The 20,310-nt window shown below is 39.6% G+C and overlaps 1 protein-coding gene across 1 annotated transcript in view; it reads left to right on the forward strand.

The window, feature by feature from the left end:
* The first annotated feature begins 3,068 nt into the window (after positions 1–3,068).
* Positions 3,069–20,310, forward strand: part of LOC124155230 — a 264,237-nt gene continuing 246,995 nt past the window's right edge. Inside the window, exon 1 of the mRNA XM_046528946.1 lies at positions 3,069–3,113. Coding sequence (XP_046384902.1) covers positions 3,069–3,113 — 45 coding nt within the window. The remainder of the gene's footprint in view (positions 3,114–20,310) is intronic.

Consider the following 20,310-nt stretch of genomic DNA (forward strand, 5'->3'; position numbering starts at 1 on the left):
GAACCAGATTGTGACCAGGACGTGTATGCCTACTCCAGGGATTTTTAAAACGCATTTGATAAAGGGGACTGGGTAAGGATAATGGATAGTTGAAAAAATATTGTCGCAGGTTTGGGAGGGGTAAGGTAACCATTCTTAATTTGTACATGACTCAGACTGACGAAGTGAGGGTAGCGGATGGAGAATTAGATTGGGCAAGCACTGGCCGAGGTGTGAGACAAGGGCGTCCTCTCTCGCCAATGCTTTATAACTTGTGCGTTGAGGCGATGGTAAGGGAGGCGTGTGGTTAGTTGGGAGTAGGAGTTTAAGCAGGGGGGAATGGTGTGAAAACCAGTGAGGTTATGGCATGAGGATTAATCACAAAAAGACCAAATTTATATGGTTTTGTAAAGCGTCGCGAGAATGGAATGCGAGACTCAATTTAAAATTACTTGATCAGAAACTTGAGCGTGTAAAATACCTGAGCTGTGACATAATACCAGTTCTGTAAATATTGGTTATTTTTTTCGCATGCTGACAGCATTCTTTACTTTATTTGTGAATTAAAAACTATATTATTAATGATTTTTACGGATATAATGCGATTTTTCTTTATTTGCAAATTTGCGTTACCATATTCTATTTTATTTATAAAAAAAATTTGAATGTATTCTGGGCGATGACCCTGACCGCCTAAGCCGTTTCATAGAATTTATAAAGAAAACTGCCATTTGATTGATTAAACTTTTATATCAATATTCTCAACTGTGCTGTACTAAATTGAAAATATAGTAAATTATTATGTTACAATTTAATTTCGCGTGGTGCTAATGACCTAAGTTGCCGACGCATCCATTACTCCAAACCTACTACTACCACTACTATTTAAAAAAAAAACACAGTGTTGCTCAAAGTTTTCCTAAAAAAAACTGGCTAACAATAACTGCTATCACTTTTTCAGCACCAGCCATTCCGCTGAGGCGATGTTTCCCCTTAATCCGACGCAGGAAAACAAAAATTCGTTTGCGTTGCACTTAAAGCATGGTCCATTATGGTGAAATGATATTAAATACCTCTTCCCTTTTCCGGGGCTGTTGATTGTTCATTTGCGAGCTCCTGCCACATCTACCTTGCGGTCATCGCTCAAATGAGGCGGTAGAATCAAGTCTATGCGGTGGATGGGAAAGAATGGGTTCGCTCGAGGGCAGCCAAATCAATTCGTGATCGCGCCAAAGCAAATAGCTGGTAGCGTGCCCACACCACTTCTGCATCGTTTGCCCACAAGTCCCGTAATCTCTCCTCTGTTGTTTCTCTTCTCTTCCCTTTTAACTTTGGCCTTTTGGGCGTTAATTGGAATTCGAGCCCGCATTGACGCCGGTAGTGTCTCTTAAACGCATGTGCTGTCGTAAAAATAAACGGCTGGCGAAATCATAGGATAACTCGAGTTGTTATTTCCCCATGGTTGAATTTCTTAAACGATTAGTTGAACTCGTAATATTTTCCCCAGACAGAATTCTTTGTCTTCATCTTGACTTCGCTCGTTACAATGATGAATGCACTGTAAACAGTCTTGATGGATTAGCTCTATAACTAATATTTGATTTTCAATTTCATCTCGATGACAATCCCATATTCTTTAATTATTTTCCATTAACTTAAAATCATTTGATCGCTGTATTTGCTGGAATGATGGATTATCGATGATAATTTCGTACCGATCGATGGATCAACAGCTTAAGTTGTGGTTGCTCTTATCATCGTCTTTTTCCGTTTTCTTTCCTTCGCATTTTAGATCGTCGGCCATAAAATTGACGATGCATTAAAAATTTTGTTTGCATGCTGTAAATGCTGTGTGTATGTTGTATCATCATCATAGCTCAACAATACTGGGATTGGATTGACGCAGCTCTCCACTACCCTCTTCTATCTGCGAGCCTTTACATAGTGGCTTCTTTCTTCTCTTTTACACCCTTTATAACCTATCCAAAGTAACACATTCGTGGCCGTCCCTTTCCCTATCTCCCTTCTACCTGTCCTTCTACGATTTTTTTTCAGTTTTTTGAATGCTGTATCTAATAATTGATTCCATTCTATTTCTCCTAATGCAGTCTTTACTCAAAGAAAATATTTGTTTCACCAATGGCACTTGACATGCTCAACAAAATCATTAATTAGGCGTGTGAAATCCTTACTCAGGCAACCTCAAGCCCTCTAGGTGAACTGAATACGTATTTCCACATTTCTGCCATGATCATGAAAACCATTTTTCGAATACGCTTCCTTTAGTCAGCTGTTCTTACATCGGAAACATTTGTATCATGGGGAATCTCTTTACTTCATAACGCAAGCAAATAATTTTAGCAACCTTGCTTGCAACACATAAAATCTCTCATAGTAGTTTACCGCGAGTAGACTGATATTACACTTTTCTAGGCAATGCAGTATTAATTATTCTACTGAAAAACGCTCTGCGTTTCTGTTCTCCGATGTAAATTTAATGGTTACCTCACAGATGACTGATTAATTCTCTTTTCCTGGGTGCTAGTAGATGTAGTGCCGAAGTTAACAATCATTTACGTGGGTTTTATGTTCCCGGAAAATTTTGAGGACATTATTACCAGCTGTGTGACTCATAATACGTCCCTTTCCGTCTTTCCATCAAAACATTAACCCAAAGAACCAATTTTTTACGGGATTGTTGTATATACCCAATTTTCCTACATACCATTCCTAAGGCCACCACTTTGAGGATTTATTTTGAGGGTGTCTGATAACTTCACCAAGGCTTTAACCGTGGGTTTTTCTGTATGCTTCCAACATTGGGCACCATATTCCCCTTCTAAAATTATATTGCTTATTTAAGTGAAATTTTTATTATTTATCAAAATTATCTTTGGTATGCCCTCGTAATATTTATCAACCTTTTTAAGCCGAATTAACTTTTTTTACAGGGAGAAAAGCGGAATTGTGGTCTGGAGATTGTAGAGATTATTGAAGTAAGAAAAATCATATCATGAAGGCCTCCTACAGCGTATAAGAATTTGATTTGCTTTTTATATCGTGCTAAAAGTTGAAGATCCAAGTTCACGATGGAAGAGTCCAGTGAGAATGCTTCAATGCCGTGCAAGAAGTTGGTGAGTGAATGTTGATAAATAAATCACCCATATATGCTAATACTGAATCATTAACAAATAAAAATTGGTTTTCGTAACCATTAATCATCGTAATTGGTGGTACAGTAACGTTAGACGTTGTCCATAGTACGATCTTAATAGGATTCATGTGGTATTAACACACACGCTAGGGACTATAAGGTTAATGAATTTTACTGGATGCTAAAAGCTTTCAAGCAATATTATTTTTTAATGGCTTCGGAAACACCAAAGCAAATCCTTCTCGTTGAAAGTCAAAATCAAGCATAGACATTCCCACTATTTCGCGCCTGTCATTAGGCTCTTCATTGCGATTGCATCTATTGTTAAGAATGCATTTCTGTACTTCATATTTTTTTCCGTAAGGATAAGGTATAAGTGACGTTAAAATGTCTAAGTTTTATTTATCTTTACTCGTGTATTTCTAGTTTCTCAGAATTTCCTCTCAATTAAGTAGGCTGTCAGGGAGGAACTTAAATGAATAACGTTCATTTGCGATCCAGACTAAATTAATAGAATCTTTCACATTAAACGGAGTCATATCCTCAATAATACCACGGAAAGGTCCACACGATGCAAAGCAAAAATACAGCAATTAAGAATAATATTTGTTGTCTAAAAACTGTGGTGATCGATGCTTATTCGGTACGTAGCAAAATAATGAGTGAATGCCATACAAAAAATAGGAGAAGAAAAGGGATCGGGTTGGTAAGGTGACCAGTGCTTTTCACCCCGAGGGCTTGGGTTCAAATCCCGGCGGTGGCAGAGAATTTTCAGAGACTACCCGATCCCTGCTAGAATGATATGTGGAGGATATTTCAAGCTCAACACTCTGTCCGTCGGAAGGGACGTTAAGCCGTGGTCCCCAGGGTGCCTTTCGTTAAGAGCAGGCTGATGCCGATACTGGGTTTCTCTCCACCCTTCCTTACCTATCCTCCCCTCATGGTGCAAATGACCTCAGCCGCCGGTCGCCTCCTCCAAATACCAGGAGAAGAAAGCCTAGCGTCAGATTCAACCTACTTTTAACTGAAGGTGACACGGCGCACAGTTTTGCTTCCCATCCGGTACGAGGGCTCCGTACCTTTATTTCCTCCTCATGGAACCCGAAGTTAAGATCGGGTATCCGAGGAAAAATTTCCGCCTCTTCTGGAAATGGGAAGCTTGAACTCAAGCCGCCATGCCGAACCCTTTTTCCTGCTCACGGTCGCCTGCTTCGTGTTCTCTTTCCATTCCAGGAATACTCCCTCTTCACCGATTGATTGGTAGGTACTCTCCTCCATTTCAGCGTGGAATTCGAGCACTTTATCACGCCTTAACTCAACGAATACCCTTTTATTCTAACTCATTTCGTTTTACAGAGAGTGGGCAATGTCTATATTTTATTTTATTTTTTATTTTAGCCTTACTCCTCTCTGGAGCCTCATCGCGAAACTTGAGTGATTTTCTAAACTTGAAGCTACAATAAATTACCATCCTCATCTATAAATGGCAGCAGAAGATTCGTAGACAGTGGGGCAAATTCAGAAAACTGCTTCCGATTGGTGACATTATATTATTCCTTCTTATAAAATATAACGCAGCTACGTTAGTAACGTAACACTCGTGCAAAAATACCGCCAGTAGATTACTTTGATATTTTAAAGCACCAAATCGAATAATACATTTTATTTTATGGACAGGTGCGCTGGTTATTTATTTTTCTAAGTAATTCGAATTACAAGAATAAAATATCACGATCGGACAATACTTTTAAAAACTTTCATTATTACGCGAAAATTAATGCGGCTTCTTATTTTTCTTGATGAGAAAAATTGCAGAAAGATTTTTTAGCTTGCCAGTCACTGAATCCGTTTTTTTTTACCATTGCTATTCTTGATTCATTGTTGCATCTTGCATACCTGCGCATGAATGATCAAATGATTTATTTTTAATATTTTTGAGAGCAATAATTTTTCTACTACTACTCACATCACCTAAAACAGCTATGAATTCATGATTCTTGTCTCGATAAGACTTGATTGGACAACTCAATGATCTTTCAAGTTTTCTATTAATGTTTCTATCTCTAGTTTACTTTATCAGATTTTTTTGCAAATAAGGGCGTAGGTCGCCCTGGCCTTCACTAACGCTCCTCTTGATGTATGTTTTCTGGTTTTGGCCTTCATTCATTTGTTCACCTAAACTCTTCCCCCTTCCACTCCCCTCACTCCAATTCCATGTTCCCCCACCTCCTACCTAGGCCTGGGTATAAATACCGGTAGAGTGCTGGTTGGATTACCTTGAAAATGACATGAAGTGTCGAAGCCAAGGTCGGTCGTCAAGTGTTAAATTAAATAGTGTGGAAATTACCATTTGTCTTTTTATCATGGATATAGCAGTGTTCCACAAAATCAAGCCTGAAACGATTTTATACGATAAACTAATTAGATGTGAAGTGATAGTACTTTGCACTTTTCCACGTAAAATACCGTCTATAGGTGATGATTACGTAAAATCGCAATCAATGGCAAAACATTCCGAGGCAGTATTTAGGAGTGTATACTTGTTTCCTATGTATGCTGATAAAATTATGGTTATTAAAATAATATTGCTTGGAAAAGTGCAAAGTACCATCACTTCATATCATATAGTGGATCACGACAAATTATCTGCCTCTTCAATTCAATTGAACATAGTTTAAAATATGTGCGAAAACATGGATGTTATGAATATATTGCTCGTTTAGCAGAATATAGTCCATGGTGATGACATTGTGACGTGGCCACCCGTGATGTTTCATTGCCCCACCTCCGCGATGAATAATCGCCTTGATATCAGTTGATGGAGATTTCCCGTTAGTGGCGCGCCGCCCGAGTCACTGGCACCTTAAGAACCCGAATTATCGCCGTCGCCACTGACCCGAACGGCCTCCACGCAGCCGTAACTCTGGCCATATCGTGGGACGTCGACGACGTGGCGGCCGGCGCGGCGTGACCCCAACCGATCCTTGCCTCGCGCTCTCCCTTGTCGCCGTACCGTTTCTGCCCGGACCACGCTCGACTCCTCCTGCCCCCGGGGGGCCGCAAGGGAGGCGCGGGGTGGAGGGAGGCTCAAAGGGGTGAGTGACGCCGACAGGCCGACGCGGTCAGTTGAGCCAAGAAAAATGTCACCTGCAACGACGTGAACGACTGGGGCGTTCTTTCAAGGGGAGACACGCCGATTTCGGCCGACGAGGGAAAGAGAAGAAAAGGGAAGCGTGATTTCTTATTTATCATTAAAGTATTGTATTATGATATTAAGGCAGAATTCCATGGAGTACTTTTAAAGTATTCTGACAACTTGCTCTTCCTTCATGAACTTCTATCTTAAATTCACAATAAGTTCTACTCCCTTTCATTCTCACTAAAAATCCTATTCTCTTTCTTCATCTCCCTCGTTTACCCAACATTCTACCCTCTGACACTGTTTTCAATATCCCATCCCAAAGTATTTTTTGTAAGCTTTTATTTTTCACGATAATTTCATAATTATTATTACGGTATTCTACCGACTAAGCCAGGTTTGTATGGAGTATTTACGAAATATTCTGGCTGTATCTTCTACATAGACCTCTCTCTTCTATTTACAGTAAGGCCTACTCCCTTTCATTCCATCTAAAATCCCCATTCCTTTCCTTCCTCTCCCTCGCTTACCCAACATTTTACACTCTAGCAGAGCTTTCAATATAACCTCCCGCTAAGTATTCGCTCCATGCATATTTTCTCTGTCCTCCTTATCTTATCTAAAAGCTGCCTCTCCTCACCCACCATGTCCAGCACTTCGTCATTCCTCCTCATCTCCGTCCACTTCACCCTCTCCATTCTTCTCTATACCCACATCTCGAATGCCTCCAATCTTCTCTCGTCCTCCTTTTTAAGTGTTCCTATTTCCTTACTGTAAAGCGCTACTCTCCAGAAAAAGCTCTGCACTAACTTTTTTAACTCTATCATAACGATCCTCTCAAAAAGAATGAATGTCAGACAAAATATTTAGACTGTTACGCACATGCGCTTCTTCGCACGATTAAAATGGCAGAAGCATTGGTCACTCGATGAGATCTGATTAGCTGACTGCGACAATTGCGTTTGTTTTATCTGGCTTATTTCGATAGGAGATTTCCTCCCTTCAATCCTTCCCTATACATGAATCCATTCCAAGTACATATTTCAATTTCAAGTAAAACAGAGCTAGAATATTGGAAAGCCTTTACCATCGCTTTCGTCCTCGTTAGTGCACTTATCCTCATCATTGATTCCGACGTTTCTTTCATTCCTGCTCCCAGTATACCCTAATATTTGTGGACCAATCATGTTTTTTCGTCGTAATGTTTTCATCTCGATCTTCGATTTCTCGTATTAAATCACAAAAATACAGGTTCTAGGGACTTTCCGCCTGTATTGATTTCAATTCTAAGTAGTCTAGAATGCATCAACTTCCTATTCCGTTCTGCGGAAAACCAAGAGCTAACGAAAAATGAAAGTGATCAATAGTATCATTGTAGAAAATCCAGGCTAACCTTCTGTAGGTCCCGAGGGCCATATGATTCAGGGAAGGGCGTTTTTGAAAATTATAAATCTCGTCCAGGAAAAACTGTACTAGCATCATAATAACAGATACGCTAATATAGTATGTTCCACAATTTTTCAAAATGTTTGACCAAGGTTTCGACACTGTACACTATGTCATTCTCAAAAGATGTAGTGTATAGTGCCAAAACCTTGATCAGGCCATTAAAAGAATTGTGGAATATACAACATTAACAAAAAAATTTCTCGGGTTTTCCGCCGGTTAATGTTCTCCATGTCTCCCGGCGTTTTGAGCAGCTACTTGCTGTTCGTACTCCGAATCAAGAATATGATTCAGAACATCACCTGAGGATGGACAGCAATTCGCTGCTCGAAACTCCGGGAGACATGGAGAACATTAACCGGCGGAAAACCCGAGAAAATTTTCTGCCCCTGATACGCCGGAAAAACCTAAGATCATACTCACAGCATTAACGCATCCGTTATTTTGATGCTAGTACAGCTTTGCGAGGACCTTGCGTGAATCACGTTACCCCTTGGGACTTGCAGATGGTTTTCCCGAGTTTTCTACTGTTACCGTAGAACGCTTAAGTTTTCCGCTATCTCTATGGTTTTCCGCAGAACGGAATAGGAAGTAGATGTGTTCAAGGTTACTTGTACTGTAGTGTATCTGTGATTTTGTTTCCTGTCACACAGTTCCACCAAATATCGCCATCCATTCTCCAGTTAGTGTTCCAGCATACGTGGATCTTTGCTTGTCCAAGGATCGTGCGATTCAGGCTTGAAAGAAGGGTAGAAAAACACGTCTCGGGAACGGACGATAGGTGGTTAGGGACAAATCCTTCTAAGGGACCATTAAGAAAATAGATCCTTGCTTTCCACCAGGCGATAACGAATCTTCACCTGCGATGGGGGAGACTCTTTCCACCTCCCACCCCTCCTCTGTCTTTCTTACCCCTCTTCCCCCCCCACCTCACTTTGTTCCCTCCCACCCACCCTCCCTCTCAGCTGGAGGACCTAAATTAAATTCCGAATGGAGGGACTCCGTCAGAAAAGACCCCGGCCGACATCACCTCACGCCAAGTATTTCCGTAGTTCATTTCGGCACCTCTTCTCTCCCGCTTGTCTCCCCACCTCCAACCTCGGCCGGAGAACCTCCCCACCTCCTCTTTAAAACCGTGGTGGAGCCTCCCCTTGCGTCTCGTTTCTTTTTACTCACAACCCTTCCACCCCCCCCCCCCTCCACTCAACTTTCCTGAAAACCCAATTTCAGCGCCAACAAACAGGGAGCGGACCACATAGGTGTCCTCCTCCTTCTCTCCGAGGAGTAAGAAAAGAAGCGGGTGTGAGGAAGGAGAGGAGGGAAGCATTCGACAGCATTAGAAGGTTTTCTTCTCCGGGAGAGAGAGAGAGAGGGTGGCGGCGTTGTTGGGAGGAGGAGGGCGTCTGACGTGGTAAAGTGACGTCATTAAGCGGTACGTCATCTCTAGGTGTGGGGGAGGGTAGGGGAGGGGAAGAGCTCCCTTCCTTGTGTTCCCAGCCTCTGGCGGGATTCATGAGGCATGTCTTGCCAAATGGCGGTCGTCTTCCCCCCCCCCCCCCACTTTTCAGCCTCCGGGCAAGTTGGTGGGGAAGCCTTGTGATGGGGGAAAGAGTGAGAAAAATTGAGTGGATATAAGTTTTTGAAAAAACTTGCCACCTACTTGCCTGGAGTGAGGGTTGGGGAGAGAGAGAGGAAAAAAAATATTTTCCACGCGATACTCATGCCTGGAAGGTTTTGTGGGGCATGGTGGGAACGGTGCTGTCGGGACGCTCTCCGCTATATAAATCCCCCACTTCTTTCTCTACACCCTCTCGTTTGCCCATCCTTACCCTACTCATTTCCTGGCCTACCTTTATATTTTTTATAATCCTTTTCTTGCGGCCTTCCGCTCCGTACGTCGCGGTTCCAATCCCGTGCTGTGAGCAATCCAGCCAGCATGCAGTGTGGTGCTCGTTTGTTTTTTTTTCCTTAATTTCGTCCCCCCCTCGCCTGGAGGAGTTGTCGGGGAATGATGGAAATCAGGCAGTCCTCGGAAATTTTAAAAACCGTGGAAAGTAAAGTCTCAAGTGCAGTTTGTGAATATATACTGCCCCACGAGTTGGAGAATTCCGCGGAATGGATCCGGCGCGCGAAGTTATAGACGCTGATGTCCGGATCGGTCATCGCGGCATTTCGCTCCTTTTGATTCCTCGTTTTTTTATGATTCGCTCGTTTCCTTCTTTTGATTCTTCATAAGAATTGCGAGCCATACGGACGGCTTTGGATAGCTTAAAGAACAATGAGATTTTTTGCGTAATGATGCGCAGGGAAATATCTGTGGTGATAGAATTGAGTTCATCAAAAGTTACAGCAACTGTTGGTCTTTGTTGATGAGACATGTCGTCGTGGATACTTGCTTCAATTTTTTTCCACGGAATCTACGACTTAAGAAAGTTCTTCTCCGGAAAGGAATACTAGCAAATCTTGATAACATTTACTCTCATTTTTTTGTGTAAACTGTGGGAGAAGTGGCTTTGACTATGTTCTTGCAATCGGTCCTCTCTGACCACTCTCTTTTATCTCAGTGGGTAGACATGGCGTGGATAAGGCAGACCATGGGTCACGTTTTATCAACCTCTTTCTTTGCCACAATACCTCCACCCTGAGAATATCGGGGACCTGAAGCATGAAAAGAAGCACATTTAGTGAATAGCAGACAAGTTGAAAGAAAAGGCTTTATTTCTCGGGACAAGGAGGTATAATACATGATTCAAATAGCACTCATATTTGGGGAATCAATCAGCATAATTTTAATTATATTTGGTATAAGAGTATTGAGATGGAGAATCTCTTAAATTAAGAGCGCTAATCATCCGGATTCAGGCGGATCCAGGATAGGGATAAGGAGGGACTAAGTGGGGGTAATCTCTCAGCAGTAGTGGGGGTCCGAAGAAAATTACCATTCCGTCAAGTGCAAATTGGATACCCATGGAAGGTCTATAGCCTCCTTAGTCCCCGCATAGATCCGCCACAGGAGCTAATCATCTATTTACAAAAGTTTATTTTAAAACTGCCAGTAATCGCATCTCACCTTGTCATCGCATTCTGAGTTGTTAATATTGAATCAGGCGTGACTATATGGAAATATACAATATTTTAATGATTTTAATTTGTCTATTTCATTTATTTTTATGAGAAAATTTGATCAGAATTTCAGTCATCACATCGTCACGACTGTGGCACCGGCAAAAAATAAATGTTTTTTTGCTTACCATGTTTTGGACGCTGCATTTCGAAAACATGGTACGTTCTTCCTGTGAAATGCCAATGTGAGAATGAAACTTGCGGGCACGATAAGGCTATCGGCTTATGTTTTGAAGCACCTCTAAATGTACTGGCCTTAATAATATACCTATTTTTTATTTTATTGTATGATATTTGCTTGCCATGATAAGGACGCTGCGACGTGTTAAGTTTCTATGAAACAAATCTAGAATTGTGCGACCCTAAGGTAGGATAAGGTCAACGACCCATGCACTCAACCTCCATGCTCATAGAGAAGTACTCCTTGGTAGCGTAATTGTCCAAAGAACTCGCGCCGCACCAAATCAGAGTAGGCCCCGTTTCGAATTCAGGCCAAGGCAGATTATTTTTCCTCCAAGGAATTTTTCCCACCTCAATATTGTCTCCATTTGGACTTGCCTCAATTGGGAGGAGACTTGCTTTTGCTTGGTAATTACTACGATGCTGAAGAATTCTTTGCCAAGCTCCCAAGTCGGAGTCTCAAGCCTTACTTCCTCCCTTTCTTCCGGGTGCTGCTTCTTCTCCGCTCGACCCGGTTCCAGTCCCACGGGAGACGGAGACGACACACCCGCCCGCGCGAGCGGAGTTTTTTTTTCATCCGACTCCCTCAATCTCTCTCTCTCTCTCTTTACACACTCTCTAGGAGGCTTCTCCCACTGGGACTTCCTAACTCCCTTCCACCCCCACATTCTTTTCATATACACACACACACGCTCGCGTTCCACCCCCGCTCCTCCAGGGCGTTACACAGGGTCGTGTCGACGTGGGTGGTTGGGTAAGGGTGAAACACCCCCCCCCCTCCAGGCATCCAGCCGGTTTGGCTCGCCGTCTCCCCACATTGCAGTTAATCTCGCGAGCCTCGGAGGAAATCCGCGGGGAAATGTTGCGGTTTCGGGTTGATTTATCAGTCATTCATCGCGCGAGAAGGGGGGGGGGGAATGCGGATTTTGGCGCGGCGTCTGCAGGTGTGAGAGAGAGGCGGCCGACGTCGTGGATTGGGTTGCCGGCCCTCAGGGAGGTATTTACACCCCCCCCCCCCCCCGGCAACTCTCTCCGCCTCCACTGCCATCATCCTGGTCCTGTTTTTTTCCTTCTCCATTCCCCCACTCCACGAGACTAATACTCCACGTGCTTTTGGAAGCGGCGAGGGAGCCGAAAATGTGGCCCTTAATCTCTATATACTAACCACCGCCGTATCCCGAATGCCGATGAGAGGTGAATGAAGTAAAAACAGTTTCCCTGGATATCACACAATTACTTATACCACATTTTTTACAGCGCGACCCGGGTTTCAATGAATTATCATCATCTACAGGCGCAAATTATGATTTTTAAATTATGATTTTTAATCATATTTTGCGCCTGAATATGATGATAATTCATTGAAACCCGGGTCGCGCTCTGTAAAAAATAAGTGGTATAAGAAATTGTGTGATATCCAGGAAAACTTATAATGGAATGCCACAAAGTTAATCAAGAGTAGTGAAGTAAAAACAATTCTTATTAACTGTCCTATACTGATATTATTTATATACATTTTGAAATTACGTTTAAAATGTTTTTATATACGTCATATCTTTTCAAAACTATGAATAGCGTAGAATTGTAGTTATTTATCCTCTATATGAACTTGTTTTATGACCATTTATTTTTAGGAGGGGAAATATTTATGATCCCAATGCGCTCAAGTGGCCAATGTCATGCACTAGTACGTTGAACGTAATCACAATTTAGATGTTGAAATGTAATCAAAATCAAGAATTGCACTATCGCATTGTTTGCAGCCATTTTTCAGCATCTTTTTAGTAGTTAAAAGATATCAACGACGTAATCCTTTGATTTTGTCATACTAGCCCAGTTTTTTTTCTACCTCCCGCGGGAATAATACTCCACGTGCTTTTGGAAGGGGCATGGGGCGCCGAAAATGTGGCCCTCAATCTCTACATTAACCACCGCCGCACACTGAATGCGGATGAGCGGTGAATTAAGTAAAAACAATGCCTAGAAATCAATAGATTACCTATCCTACCAAAGTATTTTTAGATACCTTTTTGAAATTTCGTTTAACAATATGTTTCATATACATCATATATTCTGATAAATTATAAATTGAGTAAAATTGTATTTCTTTATCCTCAATATGAATTACCTCTATGAGCATTTATTTACGGAGGGAAAATATTTGTTATCCCAATGCGATGCAACGAGTAGCCAATTTCATGTACAAGTATGTCCGATATGTTGAACGTTTAACAGTGAAAAAAATTCAGAATTGCATTATCGCATTCCTTGTACCCATTTTTCAGCATATTGTTAGTAGTCAAGACATATCAACGATGTAACCATTTGGTTTTATAAAGTAGTGCCCCGAAGACGCTGTATTTTATGTTACATTTTTCCTATGCTTTTCTTAGGGCACTTTTTATATTTTATTTTGCATATTTATTTTACTATTTTATCACAGACTGCATGTATCAGTAGTTTACCGGTTTTTGTGTACCTTGTAACCCCAATTCTTTATCTAGATAGTACATCAACGTGAATTACATATTATAATAGATGCGAACGTAAAATAATTGAATGTTAGCATTCTCTCCGGTGCGTATAACTATTTTCTGATAAATAGATCTGTAAATAACATTGTTTATATAGTTAGTTTTCGAATTATGAGGGAGTATTGAGGTTGTGACTTCTTGTATTGGAGTGAGCAACAATTAGCGCGTGTATCACCATGTTATAAATGGGTATCACCAAGAATTTTTTCTTCTAATTATTAAATCTTTTTTTTCGTCCTCGTGATACATATTTAACTGTCCTATCCTTGTAGTCTTAACATTTTGAATTGCGTTAAAAATATTTCTATATCCACCATAAATATAAATAGTGTTGAATTGTAGCTCTTTATCATGAGTAAAAACTTGTATATATGTAATAATTTTTGGCCTCTCTTGAAATTTTATGTTTTTTTTCCTCTTATCATCACCTCTGAAAATCAATTTCCAATACTTCTTCCTTTTGATTCTCCGGAGAAATGAATAAATTGACAATTCTCCATCTTAAAATTCACTTCGCGATGGTGATTAAATTACGCCATTTTCCCCTAATATGATATTGTTCGAGAGTTTCCATCACATCCGTCGAAAAATTCGAATTAATACCGGGAGAAATTTGATCGAACCTACGGCGTAAGGTGATATTCTATTGTAATGGAAGTGAACGTACCAAGTGGATTGGGAAGGCCTTGGAGAAAATGGAATGAAAGGGAACTCTTGGTTTGACAATGGCTTTTCAGAGCGCCTGCTGGGAAGGAAGCTTCCTTTGCATTCACGAAAATTTCTAGTTGTGATCGCTCGTGCCCTAAGCAGAGTAAACAACATCCGAGAGAGAACTTGAGATAGCTACGGAGGTAGAAAGCAACTCACCATACGCAACGGAATTAAATCCGTAATAATCCTCTTTAGACGTGGGGGTATATTCCCTTGATTCAAGCTTCTTCATGCAAATTCAGAGATGCATGCAATGATCTCACATTCTATCACTTCCATTGAGCCATTTTGCCAGCAGATTTGTCTCAGCATAGTTCGGTTGCACTTATCGCGAATGATATTAGTCCTGTATCAATTTTAATTGGAAATTAAGGAAAATATTTTGTTTCTTTTTGCCTGTTCTCGATTAATTTTTGCTGAGTGTCAAACGTAAATTCTTTTTTGATTGTAATTAATTTTATGTATTCGCTGGCTCTATTTCGATAATTTTCCAACATCAGGTTTTGACACTCTTAATTAAGATTTTGTAGCATATCTAAATAACTGTTATTAGAACGGTTTCTGTACCTGATGATGTCGCCTCTGCGACGAATCCGGTCGTATTAATTAAATCGTGTGGAAAAGTACAATATTTTATTATTAAGAATGGATTTTCACAAAGTAAAGTCAGAAACAATTGAGTTTATATCTAAAGATATTTAATGCCATTATATTTATAATGCATATTTGAAGGAATTGAGTGAATATATCAGTCGAAGATGCGTGAGACATGGAGTTTCCATTTTAATGTGCCCCAGGAATATACCACTTAATGATACGACGTAGTACGAATATAAGTATTATACTTCCACGGACGAGTATTTTAAATATTTATGTCAGTGTACTATCTGTAAACATTACCTGGAATGTGTAGAGTGTAGATGAAGAGACTCAATCATTTAGAAAAAAATGCATTGCAATGGCAAACTTTGATGCTCAGATGGAGGCGTTGCCTGCCAACATACTACTTTTAATTCTTTTTCGTGCATGACTTCTTCTTCACTGTGGTTTGGGTGATTTTACGTAAACCCATCTATTAATGCAAAATGAGCTTGTTTAAAAACTCCTTTAATTTTCCCTGTGTTGCCGAGAAAAAAATGAGATGTTCGATTTCGTAAAAAGAAAACAGATATAATTTCACGCAGCATTCTTATTCAGATCTTGGTTGTTGAAAATAAAAGTGAATCAACGACAAAAATAACAATCGTATGGAAATTTATTTTGAAAGACTTGTTTAGGTTTGAAACTAAGTTGCTCTCGAAGAATATTTTTACCAAAAAATCTATGCCAATCGGACGAATTTAATCAATAATAACAGCAAATTAATGATTTATCGGGTAAATATTTGCGATATTAACGGTATATATTGCATCAAGACATTACATAAAATTTATAGGAGTTTCTGTTTTCCATGACCCAATTTTGTTGTTTGTGCGAGCGCATTCTCATTTTCAGCTAGACGGTATCTCGCGCATAAGAGGTTTTACCTAGGATAGAATTTTCTTGTATTTTTTTAATTCGCTCGAGACCTAATACCCTCAGGATGTATGGTGACGCTTAATTTTAAAACTTTTTCCTCGCCAGGGAAAAAATGCGAACAGTAGAATCAGGAATGAGGTGAATTTTAAGTTACTTTGCGGAAAAGTGTTGCTTGGAGATTATCATATTTTTTTTTAGACTTTTCTCCCATGTCGCTGACGTGAATGTTGTGAAAAGATCATAAACACGAGATCAAAGCGCTTTTGCTGTATTTTTCCAAAGATGATGCTAATGCATTGATCAAGCCTCCAAACGTTGGATGGCCTTTATTAAATTAAGATCTCATTTCTGAGGATCAATTTTGTGTCTCAAAGCTTGCTGAGAGCGTGTTTGTTTCATAATTTTACCCGAGCAAGAAAATAATTAGGTAATTTTTAGGAATTTTCCTTAAAGCACCAGTGTTGAATTTTTATTCACTAGTAGATATTTATCGCTGCTCTAATTACGTCACTCTCAACTGTGAAATTTATATTTTTTCTTCTTCTTTTACCAGATATTCAAAGAAATATTTTTAAATGAAGAAAACGCATTGGAAGCTTTAACTTTGCAGTTGTAATTAATGTTTAACGCAATCCAAAGGGCTCATGATTAGGATATATATATTACTCAATACGATAAAGAGAGTTTTCTTGTCGTATTTAATATTCATATTTCTACATGATACCAGTGATGTTAGTGAATAATTAAACCGACTTGAAGGCGGTAACTCAGTCTGTGGTATTTTTCATGCCGCGAGTGAATAATTATAGTTCAAAATTATTTCTTACTCTAAAAAATAAAACCCGCACTACTTTCGACCTGAAAATATGCGTAATTTTACTATCATATTTAGAATGAAATACTTGGTTTGGCATAAATTTTTATGAATTTCTCTGAACCTAGATAGAACTGTTGTTCAAACTTACAGCGTTCATATACCATATATTTATTAAAAATATTTCTAATAATTGTGCGGTGCTTAGTAAAACTATTTTTGTTTTATTATATGTTTGTTTCTCTTCCGTAAACCCATTGGAATACGTGCTTCCGCGGCAACAGGAGCCGGTTAGGGGGCTTTCAAAGCGCATAATACCCGGAAACGAATTGCTGGCTGAGTCTAATTGATCTGATTTCGAGCGAGAGGGGAGGACTTGGGGTGAGTGCAGCGGGTGAGGGGTTTGGAGGGTATGAGGAGCGGAGAAAAAGGGGAGAACTCAAAGTCCGCTAATGGCCTGCCGCCGTAATCATAATGACCATTGGTTTCTGGGGAAACCAACTTCCCACATTTTTCCGCGCCGAAGATAATGACGTAGGTGGTTCTCGGCGGCAGAAGAGGAGGAGGGAAAAATTTCTCTCATAAATCCCCGAAAAAAAATAATAATTTTTTCGAAGCGAAATAAAAGAAAAAGACGAATCTCGGCGAAAATGAAAGAGTGAGTGAGAAGAGGGTAGTGTAAAGAGGTTGGGGGTGGGAATGAAGATGCGAGGGAAGAAAGATGTAAAAACACGGAGAAAAAGACAAAAGGGGTGGTGGAATTTGCTTCAAGAGACCGTATGGACAAAAACTCACTCCGTATCTCTCTCTCTCTCAAGGCTGGAAAAGAATCAGTCCGTCTGCTCGCGTGGGGACCAAAACTCCCGCCACTCTCCCTCCCCTAACTTCCCCTACCTCCCCCTTCCACTCCTCCGATCTGTCTCGCATTTCCCCCACCCCCAAAACCTTTCCCCCTCCTCCGAACCCAAACTCCGCTCCCCTCCCACCGTCTCCTCTTGTCTTCTCCTCGTCGCATTGTTACCAACCTTCCGTGACTTTAGCTCTTTTTTCCACGAAACAAAGGAATGTATCCGCAGTCTCGCGCGCTCCTCCAGTCGTGGCTTCCTTGATCTGTGAATTTTCAAATGACGCCCGAAAAACCTGTTTTGCATCCTCTTCTTTCTTTTTTTTTCGTTTATTCCAAGGCGTAAAGCCTTTGTGGTCTTCGGGGAAAAGACAGCGGGCTATTAGAAGGCTAAATCTGCGAGACGCGAAGCATCCAATGCAGTCATTTTTCCGTTATTACGATACAGATACTGGAAGCGAGCAAAGAGTTCCCGGGCTTTAATTAAATCGGTGGAATGGAGGACTCGATTGGGTAATATGGCGGTAAGAAATTATTTTAAACGTAAATTATGGCGGCATCGTATATCAGGTGTTTTTTAACTATGTATTTAAATTTTCATATGCTTCAGTGCATTGGATCATCTAACCAAAAAGATTTACCATTCAAATTTTAATTAAATTATAGGCTAACCAAATATTTTCTCTCAATTCTCATTAATATCATTTCTCTCATTCTATTTTAATATTTTTGATGTATAGGTGCATGCGGAGCTTATGTTGTTTAATATTTTTATTTTATGGTAATGCCGATGCTGATTGTTGTATGTACTTCAAAGTGAAATCTTCCTAAGTTTAACCAAATATTTTCCCTCACAGTTTCTTTTCTCCATCTATCGTGAATTCAGCTTAATGCTCATTCAGCGAAAGATGTAGAGACCTGATTTTCATAAGTTATTTTTTTCTCGTTTGGGGCATATGGGTACCTTTCTAGCGGCTCCAACGGTGACTTAATTTTATTAACATGACATTGCTTCTCATTACATCTAATAAGGCCGGCGGGTTGATTGGAGCCCGCAGCATTTGTGATGTGTACCCTATCAATGTGATCGGATAACAAATATTCCGCAAAAAAGATTAAAATATTTAATTAGTATCAGACATTTATTAGCTGTGAATTTATTTTTTTGTCGCAAAGGCTATCAAAGGCTTATATTTTCAACGAAAAACGTACTTGTTCAAAACTTATTTTCCCCAAAGGGAAAGGCGGGAGGATTGATTAAAGCTAATTACTGAATTAGTGACAGTATTTATTTTAATTAAGAGAGATATTTAGAATTTTTTGTCCTCTTTTTTATCAAGCAATCAATAAGCTAAAAATAATATCATTTTCATTGAGACAATCCATTTAAAAGATCAAAATAAAAAACGTTGATGGAGAATCGCCTAAAAATTGAGCCAATTTTGGAAACTTTTTATCCACTGATTGATTCCATTCCATGCCAGAAGATTGATCATTACCAGAATGACGCGAGTACGTGTGATTTTAAGCTTTTACTGGAAAAAGTTTATGCACTCGGTTGATTATGAGGGTCCAATACTTTTTTTAAGTTGTGAGTGTGGATAAAAAAACCTTTTTAATCTTGTACATTACAAAAAAAAACACAAAAAAGAGCTTTATCACACAGTATTCAAGCCCCCTGAATCGCGTTTTAAAGGGCTTCAGGTATATGATATAGTTTTTAGTTATATGTTGTCGAAAATAGCCTGCTTTAAACAGCCAACCGTCGGGTTTTGGCTGTTCTTACGGCAAACATAGCGTTTATTGGAAGCTAAATCAACTTTTAGTGATACTTATGCCGTGCCCATTGATAGTCTTATACGTGAATTGGTTTCAAAATTATTTGATGCAAACATTCCGTTATAATTTAGCATTAACCGCTTTACTAGCATTTCTGATGTCATCGACTGATTCGGCTTTCATTCAGTGAAAACTACTGCTGAATGAGTAAAAAAACAACATTTTTAATTTTCACATCATTTTTTTTGGTACGACGTGTTTCGAGGCTGAGCGTCATTCTTGAGTACCATCGAGGTTTCGAAATGTTTATTGTAAATTTAAGCTCACCTTAACCAATTTTTGATTTTCCATTCAGTTGCTTGCTCGGTGGTGAATTCGTCGTAGTCGATTGCCATTGTACCTGTATTTTAACGGCATACATTGCAATTATTAGCTGCTAAATCAAGTTTTTATGATAAATACTGCCGTTCTTTGTGATCTTCTTAAATTTAAATTAGCTTGAAAAATGTTTATATTAAATTTAACCTCACCTGAATCAATGGTTGATGGACTTTGTCCATTAAATTGTTTCTCCGGTGGAATTCGGAGTGGTCAACTGTCATGGTTGCTTTCTTTTACTTGTTATAGCGGCAGGTATCGCGGTTATTAGCTGCTAAATAAACTCTTGGTGGTAAATATGGCTTTTTTATTTAAAAAAATATAGATTGCCTTTATTAGCATAGACAAACTTGGTCCCTCTAAGCCGTATGGCTTGTCAGAAGGTTCCAATTATCCTACATAGTGGCAACATTGAAAGCATAGTATTTATATAACATTACAAGTAACTACTTCATAAACAAAAAAAACAATAACATGGTAATAAAAAGTTTTAGGAGCTTTGAAACAAAAATATGAGACTTAAATATAATTTGTACATTTCAGATTCATAAAGGAAATTACAAGTTTACAGTATCACTTATTAACCATTCTTTCACTTTTCTTATAATTTCGGCCAAAGATTTTAGATCACGTAGTGCCTTTGGCATACAATTGAAGGTATGAGGTACAACATACTTCAGCAATCTTTTACCATCCATGTTACTTTTACCC

The sequence above is a fragment of the Ischnura elegans genome, chromosome 3, assembly GCF_921293095.1.
Source record: "Ischnura elegans chromosome 3, ioIscEleg1.1, whole genome shotgun sequence".
In the NCBI taxonomy this organism is placed as follows: domain Eukaryota; kingdom Metazoa; phylum Arthropoda; class Insecta; order Odonata; family Coenagrionidae; genus Ischnura; species Ischnura elegans.